Source organism: Cornus florida, unplaced genomic scaffold, assembly GCF_030987335.1.
Source record: "Cornus florida cultivar Cherokee Brave unplaced genomic scaffold, ASM3098733v1 CherokeeBrave_3.0.0_Hap2_Chr07, whole genome shotgun sequence".
NCBI classification, from domain to species: Eukaryota; Viridiplantae; Streptophyta; class Magnoliopsida; order Cornales; family Cornaceae; genus Cornus; species Cornus florida.
Window position 1 is genome coordinate 61,186,571 of NW_026775577.1, and position 24,105 is coordinate 61,210,675.

The following is a 24,105-nucleotide window of genomic DNA, read 5'->3' on the forward strand; positions in this document are numbered from 1 at the left end:
TTACCACCTCAGAGGAGAGGATGACATTGTCTTATGATGAGTTCAGTGCTCGCTTTGATGAGAAATATTTTCCCTATGCAGTCAGGGCAGCTATGAAGACCGAGTTTCTAAGTCTGCAGCAGGGAAACATGACAGTGGCGGAGTATGAGCAGCAGTTCACACGCTTGTCTCTCTTTGCACCGGAGGAGGTGGATACAGAGGAGAAGAAGCGCAACAGTTTTGTCAAGGGACTGATGTGGTCTATCAAGAGAGCTATTACAGGTAGTCCAGCCTATACTACCTATGCTCAGGTAGTAGACGCCGCTCTACAACAGTATCAGTTGACTGTGGACATCAGACAGGCTTGTGGTGAGCAGCGGGGAGATAAAGACTCTACTAGTCAGTCAGCTGAAAAGGGGAATGGCAATGGTCACCGGCAGAATGACAAAGGCAAGTTCCAAGGACAACAGCCTTGGAAGAAGCACAAAGGTGGTTCAGATGCTCACCGGAATGGGGCACCTATTCAGAGGCAACAGAATGGGGGACCACAGGCAGGACAGGGTCAGCCACAGGCTAACCGACAAAGGAGGCCATTTGGTACTTTCCAGGGTAGTTGTTACACTTGTGGAGAGTATGGTCATACCACCAGGCAGTGTCCTAAAGCAGGACAAGGACAGGGACAAAGACAGTATGTGCAGCAGGGACAGAGGGCGCCAGTGCCTCTACCAGCTCCACAGGTTCCACAGATTCAGGGACAGACACATCTGGCTTTACCGGCACCGCCGCAGACTCAAGGACAGGCACCACAGTAGTTGCACTATGGCAGGGTGTATAACCCCATGCCACAGGATGTTCAGGCACCTCAGACTATTGAGGGTAAGTTTCTTATTCATGGTTTGCATGAACGTGTTTTATTTGATACGGGTGCTACACACTCATTTGTAGCTAGGACTTTTGTTGCTTTGTCTGGGATGAGGACGAGGGTATGGACTAGACCTCAGGGTATTTCTACACCATTGGGTGATACAGCTATTATACATGAGAGTGATGGGCCTGTGACACTAGATATTGGCAGACTCATATTTCTAGCCAATCTATTGGTCTTGGACATGCACACTTATGATGTGATACTTGGGATTGATTGGTTGTCTCATTACCATGCCCAAGTTGTTTGTTTTGATAGATCTATTATTTTTACCATACCTGGTCAGGATATGTATGTAGTAGCTATGCCACGTTCTAAAGGGGGCGGTAACACCTATTTGTTCCATGTGGAGGAGGAAAATGAGGAGGGGATTACTGTGTCATTGGATAACATACCGATTGTATAGGATTTCCCGGATGTATTTCAGGAGATTCCAGGGTTGCCACCTAGTCGCAAGATCGATTTTGTGATAGACTTAGCTCCAGGCACTGCGCCTATTGCTAGGGCACCCTATAGGATGGTACCGGTAGAGATGAGAGAATTGAGGGATCAGATTCAGTAGTTACTCAGCCAGGGTTTTATTCGTAGGAGTACATCACCTTGGGGAGCACCGGTTCTGTTTGTAAAGAAGAAGGATAGTTCGCTTCGTCTGTGTATAGATTATAGGGAGTTGAACAAGGTTACGATTCGTAACAAGTATCCTTTGCCCAGGATTGATGACTTGTTTGATCAGTTAAGGGGAGCCACATATTTCTCCAAGATTGATCTGCGTTCTGGGTATCATCAGCTGAGGGTCAGGGAGCAGGATGTTCCTAAGACAGCATTTCTCACACGATATGGTTCTTATGAGTTTCGAGTTATGCCGTTTGGGACGACTAATGCACCTGCATTATTCATGGACTTAATGAATAGAGTCTTCCGGGCTTATTTGGATCAGTTTGTTATTGTCTTTATTGATGACATCTTGATCTATTCTCGGTCGGAGGACGATCATGCTAGACATCTTCGCATAATCTTGCAGACGCTTCGTGAGCACCAGTTATATGCCAAGTTCGAGAAGTGTGAATTTTGGCAGCGGGAGGTGAAATTTCTGGGTCACGTGGTGTCAGAAAAAGGGATAGCAGTGGATCCGGCCAAGGTTTCAGCGGTGGTTGAGTGGGGACAGCCTACATCACCTACTGAGATTCGGAGTTTTCTCGGTCTGGAAGGATATTACAGGAGATTCATCCAAGGGTTCTCCAAGATAGCAGGACCACTCACTCATCTGACCAAGAAGGGTGTACAGTTCGTGTGGGATGAACACTGTCAGCGAGCTTTTGATGAGCTGAAAAGGAAGCTGACTTCTGCACCGGTTCTGGCTACTCCGCAGAGCGGGATAGAGTATCTTGTTTACACGGATGCTTCGTTGCAGGGTCTTGGATGTGTATTGATGCAGGAGGAGCGACTGATTTCTTATGGATCTCAGAAACTTAAGCCTCATGAGCTTAATTATCCAACACATGATTTGGAGTTGGCAGCAGTGGTCTTTGCCTTGCGTATTTAGAGGCATTATCTATTGGGTGAGTCCTTCAGATTATTCAGTGATCACAAGAGTCTGCAGTACTTGTTCACTCAGCGGGAGCTAAATATGAGACAGCGCAGGTGGTTGGAGTTTGTAAAAGACTATCATTTTTCTATACAGTACCATCCAGGGAAAGCGAATGTAGTGGTGGATGCACTCAGTCGCCGACCTGTTGGTAGTCTTTCTGCTTTATTCACTACTGAGTGGAATGCTTTAAAGAGTGTGGATGAGTTATCGGATGCTTTTATGGCTTGCATGGTGGTTACACCTTCCATCATTCGTAGGGTTTTACAAGCACAACTCACCGATCAGCAGTGTGTCGACAAGGTCGCAGAGATAGCTTCCGGAGAGGTTCCATTCTACTATGTTGGGGCTGATGGAGGTTTAAGGTACAAGGGACGGTTAATGGTACCTTCTGCTGATAATTTGAGGAAGGATGTGATAACTGAGACTCATCACTCTGAGTTCTCTGTTCGTCCAGGAGGCGATAAGATGTATCAAGATATGAAGCGGCAGTTTTGGTGGGCAGGTATGAAGAGGGACATTGCTCTTTTTGTTTCTCAATGTAGTATTTGTCAAATGGTTAAGATTGATCATCAGAGGCCGCCAGGAGCTCTACAGCCACTACCAATTTCGGAGTGGAAATGGGAGAGCATATCTATGGATTTTGTGGAAGGGTTGCCAAATTCTTTCAAGGGGCATAATTCCATATGGGTCATTGTGGATAGGTTGACCAAGTCAGCTCATTTCTTGCCTATTTGCACTGATTACACTTCGGAGCAGTTGGCGAGGCTTTACATTTCAGAGATTGTGAAGCTATATGGCATTCCATTGTCTATTATATCGGACAGGGATTCGAGCTTTGTATCTGGATTTTGGAAGAGTTTTCAGCAAGCTTTAGGTACGGAGTTACACCTTAGTACTGCTTATCATCCTCAGACTGACGGACAGACTGAGAGGGTGAATCAGATTATGGAAGATATGCTTCGGTCGTGTGTTCTGGATTTCAAGGGCCACTGGGAGGAATATTTGCCACTTGTGGAGTTTGCTTATAACAATAGTTTCCAGAAGACTATTGGTATGGCACCATTTGAGGCATTGTACGGTTGACCGTGTCGATCACCTGTTTGTTAGATGGAGGTTGGAGAGAATCGATTCTTAGGTCCTGAGTTCATCAAGGATACCTCTGAAAAGATTGCTCTTATTCGAGATCGCATGCGTACTGCCCAAAGTAGGCAGAAGAGCTATGCTGATCGTCGTACTCGGGCTTTAAAGTTTCAGGTTGGGGATCAGGTTCTACTCAAGGTGTCTCCTATGAAGGGTGTTATGCGCTTTGGGAAGAAAGGGAAGTTGTCACCGTGATTTGTTGGTCTATTCATGATTACGGATCGCATTGGAGCTGTTGCTTATCGGTTGGCACTTCCGGATACTTTGGATCGCGTCCACAACATGTTTCATGTTTCCATGTTGCGGAAATTTCTTCGAGATGAGGATCGGTATCAGCATAGCGATGTTGGGGAGATTGCGTTGCAGCCGGATGCAACTTATTTAGAGCCACCGTGTCGTATTGTCGACCGACGAGATCAGATTCTTCGTAATAAGGTTATTCCTTTGGTTCGTGTTCAGTGGAGTCATCACAATGAGTCTGAATCCACTTGGGAACGAGAGGATGTCATTCGTTCACGGTTCCCTGAAATATTGGAAGAAGGTAAGAGTGAATTCCGAGGACGGAATTCCTTTTGTTAGGGGGGAAGAATGTAATACCCCTAATTTTAAAAAGGATATTCTTAGTATTTAATGGTATTTAATTTATTATTTAAGTGCATTTTATTTGATTATGTGTCATTCTTTTTTTTATTAGGTGCTTAATTGTTTTCTTTTGTGGGGATTTAATTTATTTAAATGATATTTATTTTTAGTTATTTGATTGGAATTACTTGTTAGTGTTTTAATTATTTAATTGGTATTAATGGTTTAAGTGTAATTGGTTTAGTTATTTGATTGAATTACTTGTTAGTGTTTTAATTATTTAATTGGCATTAATGGTTTAAGTGTAATTAGTTTAATTATTCTATGTGTGTCTTATTTTATGTGTGTCTTATTTGATTTAATTGGGTTTACTAATTATTATTTTGTTCAATTAGATTATTTGTTAAGTATTTAATGGTGAATAGGGTAATTAGGTAAATACATCTAACTAGGGTTTTAATTACAGTATAAATTAGGGTTTTATATTATAGCCGTCGTAGGTTTCTACATTAATTGGATGGGCCGGTTAGGATTGTGAGTTAGACTTAAATGAACCTAGGGTTTAGGAAAACTCTATAAGTATAAGGTAGACGTCTGTGTAGGGTTTTTTTTAAACAAAGCACACGTTTTGTGGAAGTGGAGAAGGAAAAACGCAGTTTTTCACATTCTGCCAAGGTTTGATCAAAACACTGATTCCGCTTCGTCCGTGGTCCGATCGAGCTGAATTTTGGAGGAGAGGTTCACGACTCAGTGATGCACAATCTGAACGGTGGAGATCAGAGTTTGACCTCAAGAACAGTGATTCGTACTCGTGAACAGTAACTGGGTGGCACAGGATTTTTCCATTCTGCCCAGATTTCATCAAACATCCGAACCCGCTTCGTCCGTGGTCTGATCGAGCTGAAATTTGGAGAATAGGTTCACAACTCAGTGACACACAATCTGAACGGTGGAGATCATAGTTTGACCTCAGGAACAATGATTCGTACTCGTGAACAGTAACTGGGTCGCACAGGTTTTTTTCCATTCTGCCCAAATTTCATCAAACATCCGATCCCGCTTCGTCCGTGGTCCGATCGAGCTGAAATTTGAAGGATAGGTTCATGACTTAGTGTTGCACAATCTGAACAGTGAAGATCAGATTTTAAGTTCAGAAATAGTGTTTCGTACCAGTGAACAGTAACCGGGTTTTGGAACTTGCCGGGATTTTTTTAAGAAGACGACGTTGAAACTTTGAACAAAAGTTTCTGAGGCAAGATTCTATCCTTACTCTTTCCCTTAGGCTTCATACTCTTTACACTCTTAAATGATTCCAGGATTAATGAAGATTAAACCAAACTAAAATGATATCTGTTTTGCTATGAAACTGGTAGTTACAGTAGTGTTGTATGCTTGTTCAACCTAGACTAAGTATGTTTGTGGATGCATTGTGGTTTTGTGGTTCACGTTTTTCCTTACCAATGCTAGTATAAATTATTAGAAGGATGGGTCTAGATGATAGCTATCTTAACTTCTGTAATAGCAACTGTTGGAACTTAAATACTAGGAGGATTTGAGTTTAACACTAGATCAGTTTTGTGGAACACTATAATTTGAGCATGTCTACATACATACTGTGAATATTGTTTTGATGCTTACATTATCACAGTTAGTATCAACTGTGGAGGTTAGGATTTTGTGATACATACCCTACATATCTGTATGTCATTTGTAAGGTGTTAAATGAAAGTTTTAATTAATTCTGTCTTTATATCAGACTAAAGGGAACAACTTAAATTGGGCATGTGTATGTTGTTGTTGTGACCCTGTTTATCAATGCTTATTTTATCACTGCTAACATTGAATGTTGGATGTTGGAATTTAGTTGATATATACTTGATTTATTGGTATTATTGACTACTGGAGGATTGGAAAGTAGGCACCAGTATGGGACGGTGGCATACTAAGGATGGGTTTGGTTTTTAAAACAATACCATTACCCACATACTTGGAATAAGGATGGGATTAACTAAAAGTTAAGTCCCGTGGTTTTGTATTGTCATGGCAACTACTTGTTGAGCGGCAATACCAGGGATTTTGGATGGATTTTATATATGTACTGTTATGGTGCCTCGGTATGAGCTTGAGCCTCAGGACCGATGGTTAGGGAGCGTATATGCATCGGGATGTGTAGCTGGCTACGATGGTTGGAGGTGTACCCTGTTTAGGTATAAGTACATATGCCCACTTCGTGTGCGTTTTAGCATGTTACCTCTATTCAGGTTGAGACCGGCCTGTAGTCCAGTGAGAGTCCTTTAGTGTGACTATATATATATTTACGGACTATTAGCTATTGTTGAATTGTTTAGGATGTACATACGTATCGGGCCTCTGTTTGGATTGTAGTAGTATAGAACTTGCGCGTGGGCCTGACCCACTTCTATTTTTCAGGTACACGACAGTTCCAGGCTTAGACGTGTTCGTGCTGAGCAGAGGTCTCTATTCACTCGTCCGACGATATAGGGCTCTCTCTATAGTTTTATTTCTGGACGTTTATTACTGTTGTTCTATCTTCCGTTTGGATGTTTAATAGGGGTCCACTAGAGATGGATTCCCAAGTTGTAAACTGATGGAGTTTTGGAGTTTGGGTTTGATGGATTTTAATAATTATAATATTTTGCGGATTCTATTTTTAGTTCCTTCCAGCTTTAATTTCATTTCTTAATTTATTTTGTATTCCGTGTTCATTATAAAATATTAATTATTTGATATTCCCTAGGGTTTGGGCCTGGGCCTGATCAACCCGTGTCTCGGATCCGAGGGGTATCACAGTTAATCAAGAGAGAAAGAGACAGATTGGTTGAAGGTGTTAACCACGAGAGAGAAAGAGAGAACGTGGAGAGAAGAGAGACAAAAAAGCTTGATTTGTTTCCTTAATTGCGAATGATTCTTTCTTAATTAATTTTTTCTCCTAAATTCCTAAAAATAGGAATTATGTGGCTTATAAGTGTGAGTTTTTTTAGACTTTTTGTGAGAGTACTCTCACTACTATTTTTATTTTTTTTGTTAAAAAAAAAAAACTCTACTTCTTGCACTTATGTGTGATGACAAGTATGCCTATGGTATAAAATGAGGATAATTATCACTTACTTTCCCTTTTGACCGGTCGAATTACAAATGTATATAAATGTCTTTAATTACAAAATTAGGAAAGTAATAAATAAAGAAACTAGAGGGTGGGTGAATGTAGAATGTGATTTATGATAAAGAAGTTATTTTTCTGATTTTGTAATTAGACAATGTGTGCATTTATGATTATATTACATCAGTGGTCAAAATGGAGCGCACTTATATACGAATGAGTAGGTAAATATTATTCATAAAATAATAAAAATAAAAGATATAATAGGATATTCAGTTAAACCAAATAACATCCAAGACAAAATCCAACTATACGCTATCCATGAAATAATAAAAATAAAAGATATAATATGTTATTCAGTTAAACCTAATAACTTCCAAAACAAATCCAAATATGATTACCTCTTGAAAAAATCCCAATCCGATTCTTTCTCTCTTCCTTTTTCTCCCTTTCTCACGTTACTCTATTGTTGAAGCCCTAATCTGATTCTCTCTCTCTGTCTCTCCCACACACTCACGCAGGCCCTGCCCTGGTCAAGGTGACCAAGGCGGTCGCCTTAGGCCTCAACATTTAGAGGGCTTCAAAAATTTCAAGCCCAATAGTGATAGGTTAAAAAAAAAAAAAAAAAACTTAGGCTCCTTACCATGAGTGATAGGCCTAAATAAAAAGAAAAAAACTTAAGTCCCTTTCCATGAGTGATAGGCCCAAAAAAAAAAAAAAAAATGAATAAATAAATAAAAAAAGAACTTAAGACTCTTTGATTAAAGGAATTCATAACCCATTCAAAATTAGGGCTCTTAAAAAGTTGGTGATTAAATTCAAAATTGAATATGGCCCTTTACTACTTTATGTGTATTTTAGTAATTAAAGGGTTTAACATTTAAGTTCGCCTAGAGCCTCTAAAGATTTTGTCAATCCCAGGGCCGGCCCTGCACTCACGCTACTCCATCCTTGCCAGATATTGGCCTTTACACATATTGGCTTCTTTGTTCATTAGGGTACATGTGACTTTGCTTTACACTATTGCGAGTTGGATGATTCCACCATATCTTGACCGCTATCCACGATAGACAAGACTTGCCTACTCACCGATGAATAGGTCATTCTTACTAGTAGCAATAGTTGGATGATTCCACCATATCTTGACCGCTATCCACGATAGACAAGACTTGCCTACTCACCGATGAATAGGCCATTCTTACTAGTAGCTGATGAAGTCTAATCATAAATGTATAAATAATTCCTAATTACAAAATCGGGAAAGTGTTAAATATGGTAATCAAAGAGGGTGACTTTGCCATTTTTTTTTTGTCACTTGATTTTGTAATTACAAATTATTTGTGCATTTGTGATTGGACACATTATCGGTTAGTAAGAATGACCTATTCACTGGTGAATATGCAAGTCTTGTCCATTCACCATTATCTTAATTTCAATACATATTCTAATTTAATAGGTAAAAATTAGAATCAGTTTTAAGATAAAAACTTATATATATATATATATATATATATATATATATATATACATGATAACAATTCAGCGTAGAGGAGGAGAAAGAATCATATTAAGATTTGATTTGAATCGTATTGTTTTCATCCCGAATAGTCTCTTAAATCTTTATTTTTATTTTATTTTTAATGATAAGGACACTTGTCTATTAGGATGGTAAGTAAAAAGTTCTTACTCACCATTGAGTATGTGAGCATTATTCTTTAAACATATAATTGCAATTTTATTAAGTCAATTTCGCAATGTTTTCAAAATATTTTGGTTTTTATATTTATCTAAGTATTTTATTTTTCTTATATTAGTCTTTGATTGATTTTATTTTTGGGAAAAATTAATAAATGGCTAGTTTTGAGGCTATAATTACAAATATGATAAATACGTAATTAATTTAGTAACTCTTACACGTAATTCTTTTTCGTATTCGTAATTATAACCTCAAAACTAGTCATTTATTAAAATTTTCCTTTATTTTATCAATTACACTTTACCTGGAAATCTTGACTCCACCCAGCCTAACTAGCTAATGAAGGGTCTTGTGACCCAATGGTATCTTCTCTACTTCTCGAAATGGGTGGTGAGGGTTTGAATCTCCAAAAGAGCAAAGTAGGAGTATCAAGCACGAACCTAGCATATGCCTCAACTGGATTTTTTATATATTTTTTTTAGACCTTATTTTTTCAAAAAATTTTATGAAGATGCCCCCACTAAAATTACAATTCGTCCCCGCTAATTTTTTATTTTATTTTAAATTTATACTTTAAAATTTTGAAAATTTATGAAAATGTCACCACTAAAATTACAATTTGCCCTATTGAATTATTATTATTTTTTTTGCATTTTATACTTTAAATTTTTCAAAATTTATAAAAAAAAATTCTAAATTACAAAAATAGACTTACCATATAAGTTTGCCTTACAAATTAAAAGGCCGCTTACTAATGACAAAAAAAACAAAAAGAAAAAAAAAAAGAAAAAGAAAAAACCTACTACTAATGAATCAAGTTAACGAAGAAAACTAACGAAGCATACCTTGTTAATTAAACGAGATTGAAAAAAATGAGTTTAAGTTGACTTATTTACTTAACCATGCCACAAGATTGAGAAAAAAAAAATCAAATTGACCTACACAAGAGCATGTTGATTCTTGACGCCTTTCAACCAACCGATTCTCTCCAGCACTTGCGTTCCCGCGATTGACATTATACGATTTAAATTCCAAAAATTCCTCCAGACACTTGCCTCTACCGCGCGTGGACTTCACATCCCCACCAAAAGCCCAAGCTCTCCCCGCCTCCCACCTCTTCCCACCTAATCCGCCGCAACATCCCGGCGACCCCTTCGTCTCAGTCCAGAAACCCTGCCGGAAAATGACGTCACACTAAAACGCTGCACCGAGCGGGTGACGATTAACGAGGGAGGGGTGCGCAGGTTAGGAGGAACTGACCTGGTGCGCATATCCATTCTATCAAAGTGTAGTTTGGTAGTGGAAATGTGACGACGCTTCAAGTCTTGACTGTAGCAGGCGGATTACACATTACACACTACACAACGCAATTAATAATAAATAATGGTATGTTATATATATATAATTGCGTGTCATATCTATATGCGTGTTTGGATATATGTTATATTTATATATATATTTCATTTGTATATTAGTAATGTTGTGTTCTCACTTCTCATTAGATTCTTCTCTGCTATCGAAGGATTGTAGGAGGGCTTTAATTTCGTGTTTGGAGAGATGAAAATTGAGCCGGAAAGTACCTCAGAGTGATTTTGAAGGTTCAATTTTATTTATTTATGTTTTTTTTAATCATGGTAATTTTCTTGAGAATTTTATAGGAATTGAAACAAGAGTAAGTATAAGAATTTAGATACTTCTTTTCCTCTGCTTTCTAAGCAACCAAACAGATGTTTTGTTGTTCTAATTTCAAGCTTAAATTTGTATAGTACTGATGTTGTGTTCTCATGAGATTCTTCTCTGCTATCGAAGGATTGTAGGAGGGCTTTGATTTCGTGTTTGGAGAGCTGGAAATTGGGTGGGAGAGTTCCTCAGAGTGATTCTGAAGGTTAGACATATTTTCCCCCTTCTTTTTCCGTTTATTGTTTTTGTAGCAGTCTGAATTTAGGTGATTTTCTTGTTTATTTTCTCAACAACTTTATAGGAATCGAAACAAGAGTACGTATAAGAATTTAGATACTTCTTCTTCCTATGCTTTCTAAGCAACCAAACAGATGTTTTTCTGTTCTAATTTCAAGCTTGGTTTGTTAGATAAAACTTGTTTGCATGTATTTATGACTTATTTAAACCTGTTGAATATATGAGTTTGTATGTTATATGAGTTGAGCCATGGGTTTAATGAAGAAAGTAATAAATAAATCGAAGAAGAGATTGAGCAAATTCACTTATTTTGTTAGTGAGTTAATAAGAAACAGCAAAGTGGTTGGGAATCGAACCTATAACTGTGCTGCTTTGTTCTTTCATACTATCAACGGATACAATCTAGGGTTTTGCAGAGCCTAGGTTGCTATTTTGTGATGGGAGAGCTGGAAATTGAGCCGGAAAGGTCCTCAAACAAACTGACTATAAAGATTCACTATGTTCCTTTTATCTCTTTTCATTTAAGTTCGTTTGGTTGCTGAGAAAACTAAAAGAAACAAAGGGGAAAGTGAAGAAAATGAATGACCAACAAGATGATTACATCAGACTGAATTTAGTTGTTTATTTTTGCAAAAACTGAAACAATAATAGATATAATAATTCAATAGATAAACAACAAGATGCTTATATAAGTGTTTATTGTTCAGTTCTTTAAAAAATTGGTAACTTAATTTTCAAAACTGCAACCAAACACCGGAAAGTAAGAAGGAAAATTATTATTTTTTCATGTAAAATATATTTTGATGTAAAAATTACATTGAAACAAACTGAGCCTATGTTCTTTATTTGGAGGAAATGTGTTAAAAAGTACTTATTCTCAACTCAATTCGACAAAGCCTTTTTCCAAACTACTTGGGGTTGGCTACAGGAATCTTATTTTTCATTCTGCTTTAAGGACATAGTGTTAGTCAAACCCTATTTTTTCTTACAAACTCTACCAATGTTAAATTTTGGCCTTCCCTTGTTTAAAGATGTTGAATGCGAGTTTCTATATTATATGAATCGAGCCATTAGTCAATGAAGAAAAATACTCCGTAACAGAAGGAATAAGAGATTGAGCAAATTCACTTACTTTGCTGGTGAGCTAATAAGAAAGTCCATTGCCTGTGGTAATCAAACCCACAACCACATGGCTAAAGCTATGAACTCTACCAGCCGAGATTAGTGGGCTTTGGTTTAGAAAGGGGTAAAATGGTGTCTGAACAGTTCATTCTTGTTGTTCATCTGGCTCTTAAATTTTGAAACTGATTTTTGTGCTCTGAAGCTGAGCCATAACCTGTTTCATGGATGCTTTTGGAATAGTGAAGAGCGTTTCGTGGCTGTAACTTCTGGGAGCATTACTTTCTCTGTGTTCTTTTCTTTTAGTCTGATAATTGCTCTTTTTGTAGTTTCATTAGTTCCATATTGCGCCCTTTTATCCTCTTCCAAGCCATGTTACTACAGTGTTGACTCTTGTTCCTAAGCACTAGTGTCTTGGTGATTACTGTGTTTAATTATAACTTTGGAGCCATAGGTTTATCTAAAAGATTCACAATATAAGTATGAAAACGTTTCAAATATACTGCTTGTTAGAATTGAATTTTTGATTACCTATCAAAAAAGAAAAAACGAAAAAAGAAAAAAAGAGAGTTTGTGATTAAGGACATGCTTCAATTTGTTGAATCCATGATCTATGTGAGTATGCATTTTCTTCTCTCTCTCTCTCTCTCTCTCTTTTTTTTCTTTTCTTGGTACTCACACACACATGCCTCCACTGAGGCTTGAACTCCTGACCTCCCTTTGGGAACTAAGGGCCTGATACCCATTTATTTTTTAGTTTGATTTGGTGTTTTGGTGAACATAAAACATCATAAATTTTTGTTGGATTGGTGTTGCTAAGACATAACACGTATTTGGTTCTCTTTTCAATCCACATAAAATCTTTTAGCAGCTTTTTGGTGGCCTGATTCTTCAATGTTACTCGTCTGTTGTAGCTCATTTCCTAAGTAAACAAGAGAATGTCCTGCTGTTTACTTTTAAGAACTATGATCTGCGTCAAGTAAAATCATATGTTTACTTCTGTACAACTCTAGGAAGTATTGCCAAAAATAAAATGGAACAGTTCGTTTAGTTTTCTGGGAAAACCATTGTTTTTCAATGCAGCTTTCCCTATTCAATATTTCATACCCCATTCTGTTTCTGCTTCCATGCTTCTCAATTTCTTTCCACTCATTCCTCTTAAAGTAATTATCTCAACTTGCAAGTTCATATTATTCTCTTGCATTGATTTTCTCTTTGATTTTTCTCTTTACTTTTTATAAATGTAATTATGTCATAATATTGACAGCTCAGTGTGTTTCATCCATTATAAGTCCGAAGAGCATGAACTCTCCATTGGCCCAGTTTGTGACTTCAAGAGGAATAAGTATCTTTGAGCCAATCTACCAAAGTAGCATGTGGGAAGAAAATTTCAGGGGTAATATCTATCAAAATACATCTACATCTGCAATTGTCACAATGGACACAAAGCAAGACAGGCTAGACAGCCAGGTGCAATTTTTTGTATTTCTATTTACTTGGCTTTCGGTACTTGTTCCATACTCTTGTAATTGCTAAGCTAAAACTTAATTTTGTAATTCAATCTCTGTAGTCAGGGAATGCTTCACTTGGAATGTTAGGATCTCCTCGCCTGTATGACCAAGAAGCTGCTAAACCTTTTGATAAGGTAAACCAAATAGTGAGTAATCTCGTTCCCTTCTTTTTTCTATTTCTTTTATTTTATATTATTTCTACCAAATGAGTTACTTTAGAAATATTGAGTAGGTACAGTGCTTCTCACCCACCCCCATCCCCCCAAAACAATTATTTTATCACACATTGTGAGTTCTAGTTTACTTTTCTTAAAATAAAATTCTGCATATCGGTGTTTTTTTAATTATTTTCCCTATTTACTACTTTCCATTGATGCGTGATGCTACATTTCTGCTTGATAGATTTTTTGGTGCTAGTTGATATCAGAAATAGTATTTGGCAGTGAACTGCAGTCCATATATGTAGAGAATTTCATGTTTATTTATTTATTTTTCTTCCATTCAGACTTTTCTTATCAATGTCATGATGTTTTTTTACTCATTATTTATTTATTTTATTTTATTTTTTGGGGTCAAATTGGAGCGTTTTGGGGGCTTGATAATTTGGTGTTTTTATTGATTTCTATTGTTTGCTTCGGTCTCATGTCTTTATTCTCTGACTTTTAAAATTGACAGTTTAGTGTCTGTTGATAAATTGTTCTTTTTTGTACTCCCCAAGATTGATACTTGTGAGCTATACTTTCATTCTTGTATCAAAAGGATGCAAAGGGAGTATGATTAAGAGGAGGTTAATATAGCATGCACTACAAGAAACTAAGTTAGGAAAATCAAAAGTACAGGACACCAGAAAAGACATCAAAATGGAGTAAGAACAATAAATAAAATAAATGAATGAAAAAAGAAAAAGTAAAAAAAGATTCCTTCATCTGTCTTTTAGTGCATATTAAAGTAGTTAGAGTAACACATCTCTGTTTGGCGGGGAGAAGAGGGTGTGGGGAAAGCCGGGAAGGTGAGGTCAGGACTTGGAAATAAAATAGATAAGTAATTCTGTAGTGAAGAAGTAGGTTTCTTCTAGTTATAAAAAAATCCACTATAAAACTTTTATTTGAAGCTCCCAAGATAATCCTGCCCATGGTACGATGCTGCAGTGATGGTATCATAAGAAACATGAAAACATGTCATTGGATGCAAGGAGGAAGTTTTTCTCCTAAATTAGGAGCAGGTTAGAAATTTCTCTCTATCACTTTCTTACTTTATGTGTTTGTCAGCAGGATAGTTTTGGAACTTCAAATTTCATTGTTTGTGTTTGTCATATTGTGCTTAAATCCTTAAAAAGAATATATTAAATGACAATTTGCTTTCACATATTCACAGATACACAGGATCTAGCAGGACAGTAGGTTTGTTAAACTTTTAGGAATCTGTGATGTATGAGAATTTGCTAGTGTTCATTCACCTTCCTGAAATTTCAGTAAATATTATTTTTCACCATTTATTCAGACAAATTCATTAATATTTTTCAACAATGAAATTATGTGATTCAAAGTATGAAAATTCCTTCAATTATGGTGGGTGGAACCTTATTTTACATGCTGATATATAGGTACTAAGACGTCTTGCACAAAATCGCGAGGCTGCTCGCAAAAGCCGTTTGCGGAAAAAGGTAAGGAGGGTGTATAATTGATTATACTCATTTTGTAGGTGATGCAATTTTGTTTTATTTTATTTTTATTTTATAATAAATTATGAGAACTTAACCTATCACTCTGATCTGATTCCCACTTTTGTAGGCCTATGTTCAGCAGTTAGAAACAAGCCGTTTGAAACTGATTCAGTTGGAACAAGAGCTTGAACGAGCTAGACAACAGGTAAGGGGAAGATTAGCTTTTATATGAACTTTTTGAATGCTCTGCTAATCAAACAGTATAATAAACATTTTGAGGAGAAAATCCAATCAAGCAGCAAATGCTTTACTGCAGGGTTCGTATATAGGCGGCGGGTTAGATGCAAGTCATGTAGGGTACTCAAGAACAGTAAACTCAGGAAACTCAGGTTTGTAGTTTGATATGCCTGCACCATCATCATTACTTAACTCTTTTAAGTCGACTACACCAATGATATTTGGTCATTGTACTCTATTTGTCTAAAAATAGGAAGATTTGACCTTTTTCTCCTTTTAAGTAGATTTTAAATCTTTTTAGAGAGCAAAAAAGCGTTACAAGAAGACAACTAGCTAGTAAAAAAAAAAGAAACTTTGCATATATGATGTGGCCTTGATGAGAATTCACTTCTGAACATGACAATCTATCCTATTTTTCATATGTTTCTGAATATATGTATTAGGCTAGTTTCTTTAAAGTTTTCTTGTTGATAAAATATAAAAGAGAACTTTAATTTGTAAAAGTCATACATCTCTATATGATTCTCTTTGATCAGATTCCAACTCCTTTTTTTGATAATACCCAGTTCATTGAAGAAATTTACTTGTTAAAAACAGTTGTAATTGCTCTCAACCACCTTAGTAGTTAGTACGCACATCAATAAATATCTTCACCACATATGAGATTGTGGCTTTCCTGTAGGTTTGATGTGCAATCGTAATACCACATTAAGCTTCCATAAGCTTTGAAATAAATTCACTGATGTACTCTATATTACTTTTCTTTTCATTTTCCTTAATTTGTTTTGCTTAAATGTAGTTTCTGTTATTTGTTTTTTCAAGTTCTTATATCCTGCAACTAGCCGCTTTCAAGGATCCTGCAGGTATTGCTGTATTTGAGGTGGAGTATGGACACTGGGTTGAAGAACAAAATAGACAAATTTGTGAGTTGAGGAATGCTTTGTATCCTCCTGTAACTGATAAAGACCTTCGCATGCTTGTTGATTGTGCGTTGAACCACTATTTTACTCTCTTCCGGATGAGAGCAACTGCTGCAAAGGCTGATGTCTTTTATATGATGTTTGGCATGTGTAAAACATCAGCTGAACGCTTTTTCCTGTGGATTGGAGGTTTTCGCCCTTCAGAGCTTCTAAGGGTAATGCATGATTCAATTCAAGTAGCGCCCATTGATGATTATGCATATTCCAGTTTTTAGGTCAGTCTATAGGTTGAACTTAGTGCATTTTCTTCTTGTTCTGATAAAGGATTTGCAGATTTTTTTGGAATCCAAGTTGACTCTAAGTACTGAAATGATATCTCTCTCCTTCTCAACCATGTTTGGATGGATACTAGCAAATAGAACTTGTGTTTACACTCATACATATATATGTATGTGTGTGTTTTATTTAATATATGTTGGATCAGTTTTCCGTTTCTCATTACAATATGATCTCACAAACCAAGGAGTAATTTTAGCCATTGGATAATCTGGATTCTGATCTGAACCATTCACAGTTTCTGGTGCTTACTGGTCATGACATGCTCCCGTGTTTGTTCAATATTCTTTTTATCTGTCTTTTTGTTTGTTCTATACTGCAAATAACAAAAGCTTGGTCAATATTTAGCATGCTTTCAGAATTCCTCCCTGCCATGTAAATGTTAAAAATTACTTTTACATGTTTTTCAACAGGTTCTCTGTTTCTTTCTCTCTCTCTCTTTTTTTCTTTCTTTCTTTATTTATTTATTTTAAATATATATTTAAATAATTTTATTTGTTATTCTATTTTTATTCGGCCTTTTCATTCGTCGATATGTACCCTTTTTCAATGCATTAATCATTTTGTTCATGTCAAAAAACATAGCATGTATCCTTAGGAAAACACTTTAATACTACCCAATCGTGTTAGGTTGGTAACTATATATTCTCTAATTGCTTTTGTTATATTAAGTGAGTTGCTCTCTGCACTAACTGCATGACATTTATGAATACTTTATGACATTTATGGATAAAAAAGTATAGAAAAATCTTAAAATGTTTGCTCATATTTGCTTCTCAAATCTGCAAAAGGCCATCTTTATTATTGTCACCGTCATTATATTATACAAAGAGCCATGTTTAGATTACCGATGTATTGGTTCCCAGCAACTTATGTAAGTTATAGATTGTGATGTTTGTTTGTGTCCACTAGCTATAGCATTCAAGTTATTAAAAGACTGCTTATAGTGTCTGAATATTACATATTAGAACATTGTGCAGAGAACAATAGCATCATCACAAAATGAACCATTGATGGCGAGAGAAGAACTGTGCACACTTCTATGCTCTAATTAAGTGATTGTATTCAGTTGATTTTCAGATATTGGTATGTGCAAATGTGTCATGTTATGAAAATGCGATTATAGGATAAATGACCAGGCTGTCTATTAGAATGACTGCACATGGAAGTGCTTCCAGACCATTCATAGCTCATGTTGAAGCTTTTTTGATCATTGATTATTTGTTTACTCCATGGTGTCATTTCATAACTTTAGTCTTGGAGTAAAATTGAGTACTCTTTAGGGGGCGCTATCAACAGTTTTGTGAAAAATTGTTTTAGTAGGTGATCATATGATGTAGAACTGTTCATATTGGGGACGTGTTTGAAAGATTCAGGGTACTCTATTATTGATGTGCAACAACCATTTGGACCAGATAACTTGGATGTGTCTGAATCCTATCTAGTGCTAGACATCAGCAATGTCACTCGTCATATGTGCTTGAAAATGGGATAATGCTTTTTAATAATTTATGTTCGTTACAGGTTCTTGAGCCACAGCTTGCCCCGTTGACAGACCAACAACATTTGGATATTTGCAAACTTAGACAATCATGTCAGCAAGCAGAAGATGCTTTCTCACAAGGAATGGAGAAACTCAAGCAAAATCTGGCTGAGAGTGTAGCTGCAGGTCAACTGGGAGAGGGTACGGCATTGGAGAGGTTGGAAGCTCTGGTGAGATTTGTGAATGAGGTAATGTATCACTTTTTTCTCACTAGTCACTTAGGGTTTCCAATCCATGTCCTTTGTTGATGGGCTGTCTTAATTTGTTTCTAGATTCTATTTTAGACTTAATATGTTTGTCCATAAAGTAGCTTTTTGCCAATTTATTTCCTATTTTTCCCTGAATGCTTGTGTAATCTAATATGAAATATTTTCTACTAAGTTGTAATTTTCATTTGCAAAAGGTAAGTCGAAGATAGGATGTGTGGTTGTGAAATTGATATGAAAGCGCGGAGAAACATTGGTTAGGCACTGTATGTGTGGGAGTAACTATAGACATATTAAAGTCTTTTTGATTTTGAAAGATTATTAATCTAATATGTCTTGACTAAATGTTTTCAAATGGATTCAAATCCAAAAACAGTAGTTGAGTCCCTATGAAGCATGGACACAAATATATGATATGGACACAATGATATGATAAATTATTTAAAAATAGGATCCGGATATAATGACACAACAATATATAGCTATAGATATTGTATTATTATAGATATTTGAAAATGAAAAAATTTATGTATCCATGTATAAAGTTAACCTACTAATTGTTTGCTGTGTTACATTTATCTGTTATTACTAACATTCAATTTTACGCATTTATGACAAACAAGCTGAGGGTTATACTGCATGGACATAAACTTCAAACTGAATTAGACATTGTACATTCTAATTATATATCAATTCTTCTTTGTTGGAGTATTTCTTAGTATTTGGAACCTTACTATGCCCATCCTCACAATTATGATATTATACTATAATTATATTTTAATAATATGTTTGACAAACATGTGCCTAGAAGTATATTAAGAATTTTAGATTCGTGGTTGGAGTATTTTGAAAAGTATCGGAAACATGTTCAAAATAGATTTTTTATTTTTATTCTTTTTATTTTTTAATTTTTAAAATCTTGTAAGGGAGGAAATTGGATCATACCCGAGGCTCTAATAGTTGAGTAGGCAAAAGCCCAAACTAGACCTAGAGTAGGGGTGAATAAGTCATTTTTCCTAGTTGTTTACACACACAACCCCCCCTCCCAAGGAATTGTTTGCCCCCAAGAGGATTCGGGGTGAATAAGTCTTCAAAATTAAATAACGAACTTTAACCGAATTTTAAAATTTTCATTTATCAAAATTAACAAAAATTTAAATATAAGTCAATAAGCATGTAAAAGTAGTTAAGTGTAGGAATATAAAGCACAACTCATTGACACACATGAACGCCAACTATTAGATGCAAAATCCCAACGGGGAAGAACACCAATTTTAGTAATGTGATTGTAAAAGCTTTCTATGTATCCTCCCCTAGCTACATTTTAGATTTGGATTAGGATCCTCTCGATTACGTTATCCCTTTATTCTGTGATGCATGGTACAGTGATTCAGAAAACTCCACATTAGTTGATCTTCATTATACAACGGTCTTATTTTGAGAAAATAAAAGTTAATCAGAGAGTAAAAGAGAGAGAAATTAATGGATAGGATCCTGACTGATTTGATGTACCATTATTTTTTGCCTATTGTGATTTTTATCATGTTTTTTGTATTGTCAAGTTGAAACAAGTTGAACAATTGGAGGTCCTAACAAATTTTTTCTTTCTAATTTACGTTTATCTGATTTAAGTGATACATACATAGATCATATCGAATCTGATAGCAATACCATATGTATGAATAATACCATGCATAATACACTGACAATTTTCACCACGATAAAGTCTAAATACTTGAATTTTATTTTGTATAACATATAGTATAGAATCATGATGACCTTAGTGGCAATATTAAAGAAAAACCCATAGTAGGTTATGGTACAGGTATAGAATGGATTTAATTGTAGGTTGTAACATTCCTAACATATTAACTACATGTCCATGGGACTCTGTGCTTTTGTCCAAACAGGCAGATCATCTCCGTCAGGAAACCCTGCAACAGATGTCTCGCATCCTAACTACCGACCAAGCAGCTCGTGCCCTGATTGCATTGGGGGAGTACTTCCAGCGCCTCAGGGCTTTGAGTTCGCTTTGGGCTAATCCTCGTGAGCCTGCCTAGTCATTCAATTCAAAGGCCTGGAATCATGCTTCAGCAGCCACATGTGCATAATCAATTAATCATAGCCTGGATTCGTCCTTACCGGAAAAAAAATCTACTAGCCTGGAACCATGCTCACAGTCCTTAGGGCATAGTCACAACCTGGAATTGTGCTTCAGCATCCACATGTGCTTGTTAACGTCGAGTATAAATATATATACGTAGGCATAAGCTGGTGAAAAATTTCAAGCAGCCTCCCACAGTTGAGTAATTGGAAATAAAGATGGCTATTTCATCAAAAGGAAGTATGCAATTAAAATAAATTTCTGTTTACTGTAAGGCAATTTTAAGGAATATATTTAAAGTTTCTAAATGCAACTAGTATTGTATATTGAGTGTTTGTGAAATGTAAATATTGAGTGTTTGTGATATGTAAATATGTACTGTATGAAGTAGTTTTTATATGTTACTGAAGATTGGGGGGAGAAAAATGTAAATAGAAGAAGAAAATAAGAAATGGTGAAAAGAGAACAGAACAGATATTGTCAATGTTCATAATAAAATCTCTTCTGGACAATATGGTGGAAGATGTATATTGGTTCTTGTGATCAGAATATGAAAGGTTTGTTTTCTTTCTGTGAAATTACTTTCTGCATTCAGCTACCTGTTGCACACTAATGAATCAAAACTAGAAACTCTTGGTACAAGTTTCTACCTTCTGAGTTATTTTGCTTAAATAGGTTTGAAACGTGTTGCTGATGACCTAACACATAATTCTTCTCAATGGTTGCCACTACTCTTACGCTCTCATTTTCACTCTGTGTGATTTAGATTTTACCGCTTTTGCGTTCCTGCTCTCGAATTCACTTCTGTTCTTGCTCTGTGTGACTTAGCTGAAGACTATGTTTGTTTCTACAAAAATGAATTACTGATTATTGGCTTCTGATTCAATCTTTTATTATTTCAATAAATCTGAAACTGCTAGTTTCTACAAAGATCCATTGGAATCCTGGGTATTAAAGCCATATAGTGTAACTTTTTCAGTGTTATGGCTGTTTTACTATGGAGGGTATCTTGTGTGATTTGCTTGTAAATACTGCAAGAGATAAGTCTTTGGTGAAACATATTGAAGACTTTATATGTAGTCCCATTTTCCCCTAGAAAACTAGGAGGAGTTGGCCACGGATAAATCCGCTCGGGGAGTTGGGCATTCTATCAACTAGGCCACTAGGTATTGTCCGAATTTGATGGAAATTATCAGGTATGACAATGGAAGGGGCAAAATCTAAGAAAGAAAACGACATTTTTTGGTGTTGTTTGGTTGAGTAGGTAGGAAAACGGGAACAAAGAAAAGGGTATTAAGTGAATTGACAAATATACTAGTGAAAATTGGCGCCGGGGAAGGGGGGGGGGGGGGGGGGGGGAAGGTATTCTTCTCTTCCCTCTCTCTCAACCGAACAGTGGTGGGGTCCTTCTTCCTCCCCCTTTTCCCCAATCAATTTCTCTCCATTCTCCATCCAAACAAACACATTATATAGCTAGTGAAGGCAATTTCTGAACCCTGAATATAGAATAGGCCTTGCAATTCTTATCTGCAACTTATGAGGCAAAAATACAAGCTTTATAAAATATATAAAATATTCGAATAAGAGAGAAAAAATAATAATAAAAGAAAAAGAATTTGAAGAGAACCGAAGGAGGAGAATAACTAGAGACTACTCAATCAACAGGCCAGTGGCTTAGCGGTACTAGGCTCCTACTTCCAAAAGGGAGGTCAGGGGTTCGACCCTTGGTGGAGGCATGTGCGTGCGAGTACCAATTAAGAAAAAAAAAAACTAGAGACTACTCAAGAGGTCCAAAGAGTTACACATGTGGTCCAGAAAATACAGTTAAAACTTCCTAAGTTCCATGAAATGAATGACTGATCTATTTGTTGGGATTTATATGCCCTGGTATAGCAAATTCCTATTTGAATTATAGTGACATATGTTCCTGACATATCTGAAATATTTATGATTTATATAATTGGTGAATTCAATGTATTATGTTTTGATTCATTATGTAATTGATAGTGTCCATTTGATTACAAGAGATATTTATATATATATGTGGATGACGATCAATACAGGAATATAATAGTAATCATAAATTATTCATAGTTAGTAATTATGGATGGATTCATTATTAACTAAGACTTGAACTGGATCCGCGTTAGATTAAGATATATTGCTAGAGCCGTCGTATGCAATTGTTCCCTATCATCGTTATGGCATTTGACTCTTAAGCATGAGAGAAGTATAGACTCTTTTATTATTAGTAATTACTTTGATTTGTTTGACAGAATCTTCGGAATCCTTAGACCAGCAATTTGGGTAATTATGTAATTAATACTTAGAGGGTTATATTTTCAATATTTGCATCATTGCTACTTGTATTTATTTTGTATTGATTATGGTTGATCACAAAGTAAATTCGAAGGCCTTTGTGTGTTTTTAGACAAAATGATTTATTATATATTTATTTATTTAAATTATTATTTTTGTCAAACAAATGTTTTATTGTGATCAAGGCGGAAATAATCAAAAGTACCAAAATAAATATATTAATTAAGTAGTCGAATTGATGGCTTTATTTATCCGATAACTAATTATGCGTAGAGGGGTCAAAGTGCAACATTGACTTAGAGATTATTTATTATTTAACTGGAGTTCAATTAATTTCTTTTAGTGGAGTAGAAATTAATTTATGAATTAATTGAATTGGGTTCATAGATCATGTCAATTATTAATTCATTGTAGCCAAGAAAATAGTAAGCCTAAAGGATTCTCACTCATAGCCCAACTTAATATTGGAATCATATTAGATTTGAGATATGTGAATTAGAGATTTAGAAGGATTTATTGTTTTCTTTTCTTATCTTTATGTTGCCTATATATACATGGTCCATGTATATTTTATGGGAGACTTTTGAAAGAAAAAGGAATATATTTTCTCTCTCCAGAATTCTAAGGTTCGTGTTCTCATCTAATGGAGGCTCCCACAAGCTTAGCTCTCCAAGGTCATTCATGGAGACTTATGGGTGATTCCTAAAGGCAAAATCATTACCAAGAATATGGAGATACAAGAAGGAGGCATCTAACAAAAGGATCTATAATAAGTAAGAACATTCACTCAAACCTTTGATGTAAGTATTCAATCTTTTAATTGAATGATACATCATATTTTATTTTTGCATAAAACTTGTCTCTATGTGATGAATCAATATCTATGTATGAAAATCTTTCAAAAAGTTTTTAAAACTTGCACGTTTCTCAACAGTGGTATTAAAGCATGGTTTGATTCATTACTAGAGATTATGTTTTTATCAAAATCATCATTCATGGATCCAAATTATATATGCATATATATGTATTTATTGATGTATGTTGATGTATACTTTAATATGTTGATATATTGTGGTACATGATGATAATGTATATATAATTGTAAATGAATGATAATGTATGTTTGGCCCATGGATTAAGCTTATAGGTTAATTGAATGTAATTTTATCTTTGGATGAATGTAATTAAGACTTTGATTT

General features: G+C 35.7%; 1 protein-coding gene across 9 annotated transcripts; it reads left to right on the plus strand.

Annotated features, from left to right (window-relative positions):
* The first annotated feature begins 9,530 nt into the window (after positions 1-9,530).
* Positions 9,531-20,959, plus strand: LOC132267256 (transcription factor TGA1-like). 9 transcript variants are annotated; one of them, XM_059768368.1, is made up of 11 exons: positions 9,531-10,417; positions 10,534-10,629; positions 10,841-10,916; positions 13,335-13,537; positions 13,638-13,724; positions 15,182-15,241; positions 15,369-15,446; positions 15,558-15,630; positions 16,321-16,613; positions 18,259-18,465; positions 20,394-20,959. In XM_059768368.1, the coding sequence occupies exons 4-11, from the start codon at positions 13,370-13,372 to the stop codon at positions 20,541-20,543; spliced, it is 1,116 nt and encodes a 371-aa protein (XP_059624351.1). In that variant the 5' UTR covers positions 9,531-10,417; positions 10,534-10,629; positions 10,841-10,916; positions 13,335-13,369; the 3' UTR covers positions 20,544-20,959. The 9 variants fall into 9 exon arrangements, with proteins under 9 accessions (XP_059624351.1, XP_059624352.1, XP_059624350.1 ...); XM_059768369.1 differs by having other exon boundaries at positions 10,554-10,629; XM_059768367.1 differs by lacking the exon at positions 9,531-10,417 and having other exon boundaries at positions 10,458-10,629.
* Positions 20,960-24,105: the final 3,146 nt, after the last annotated feature.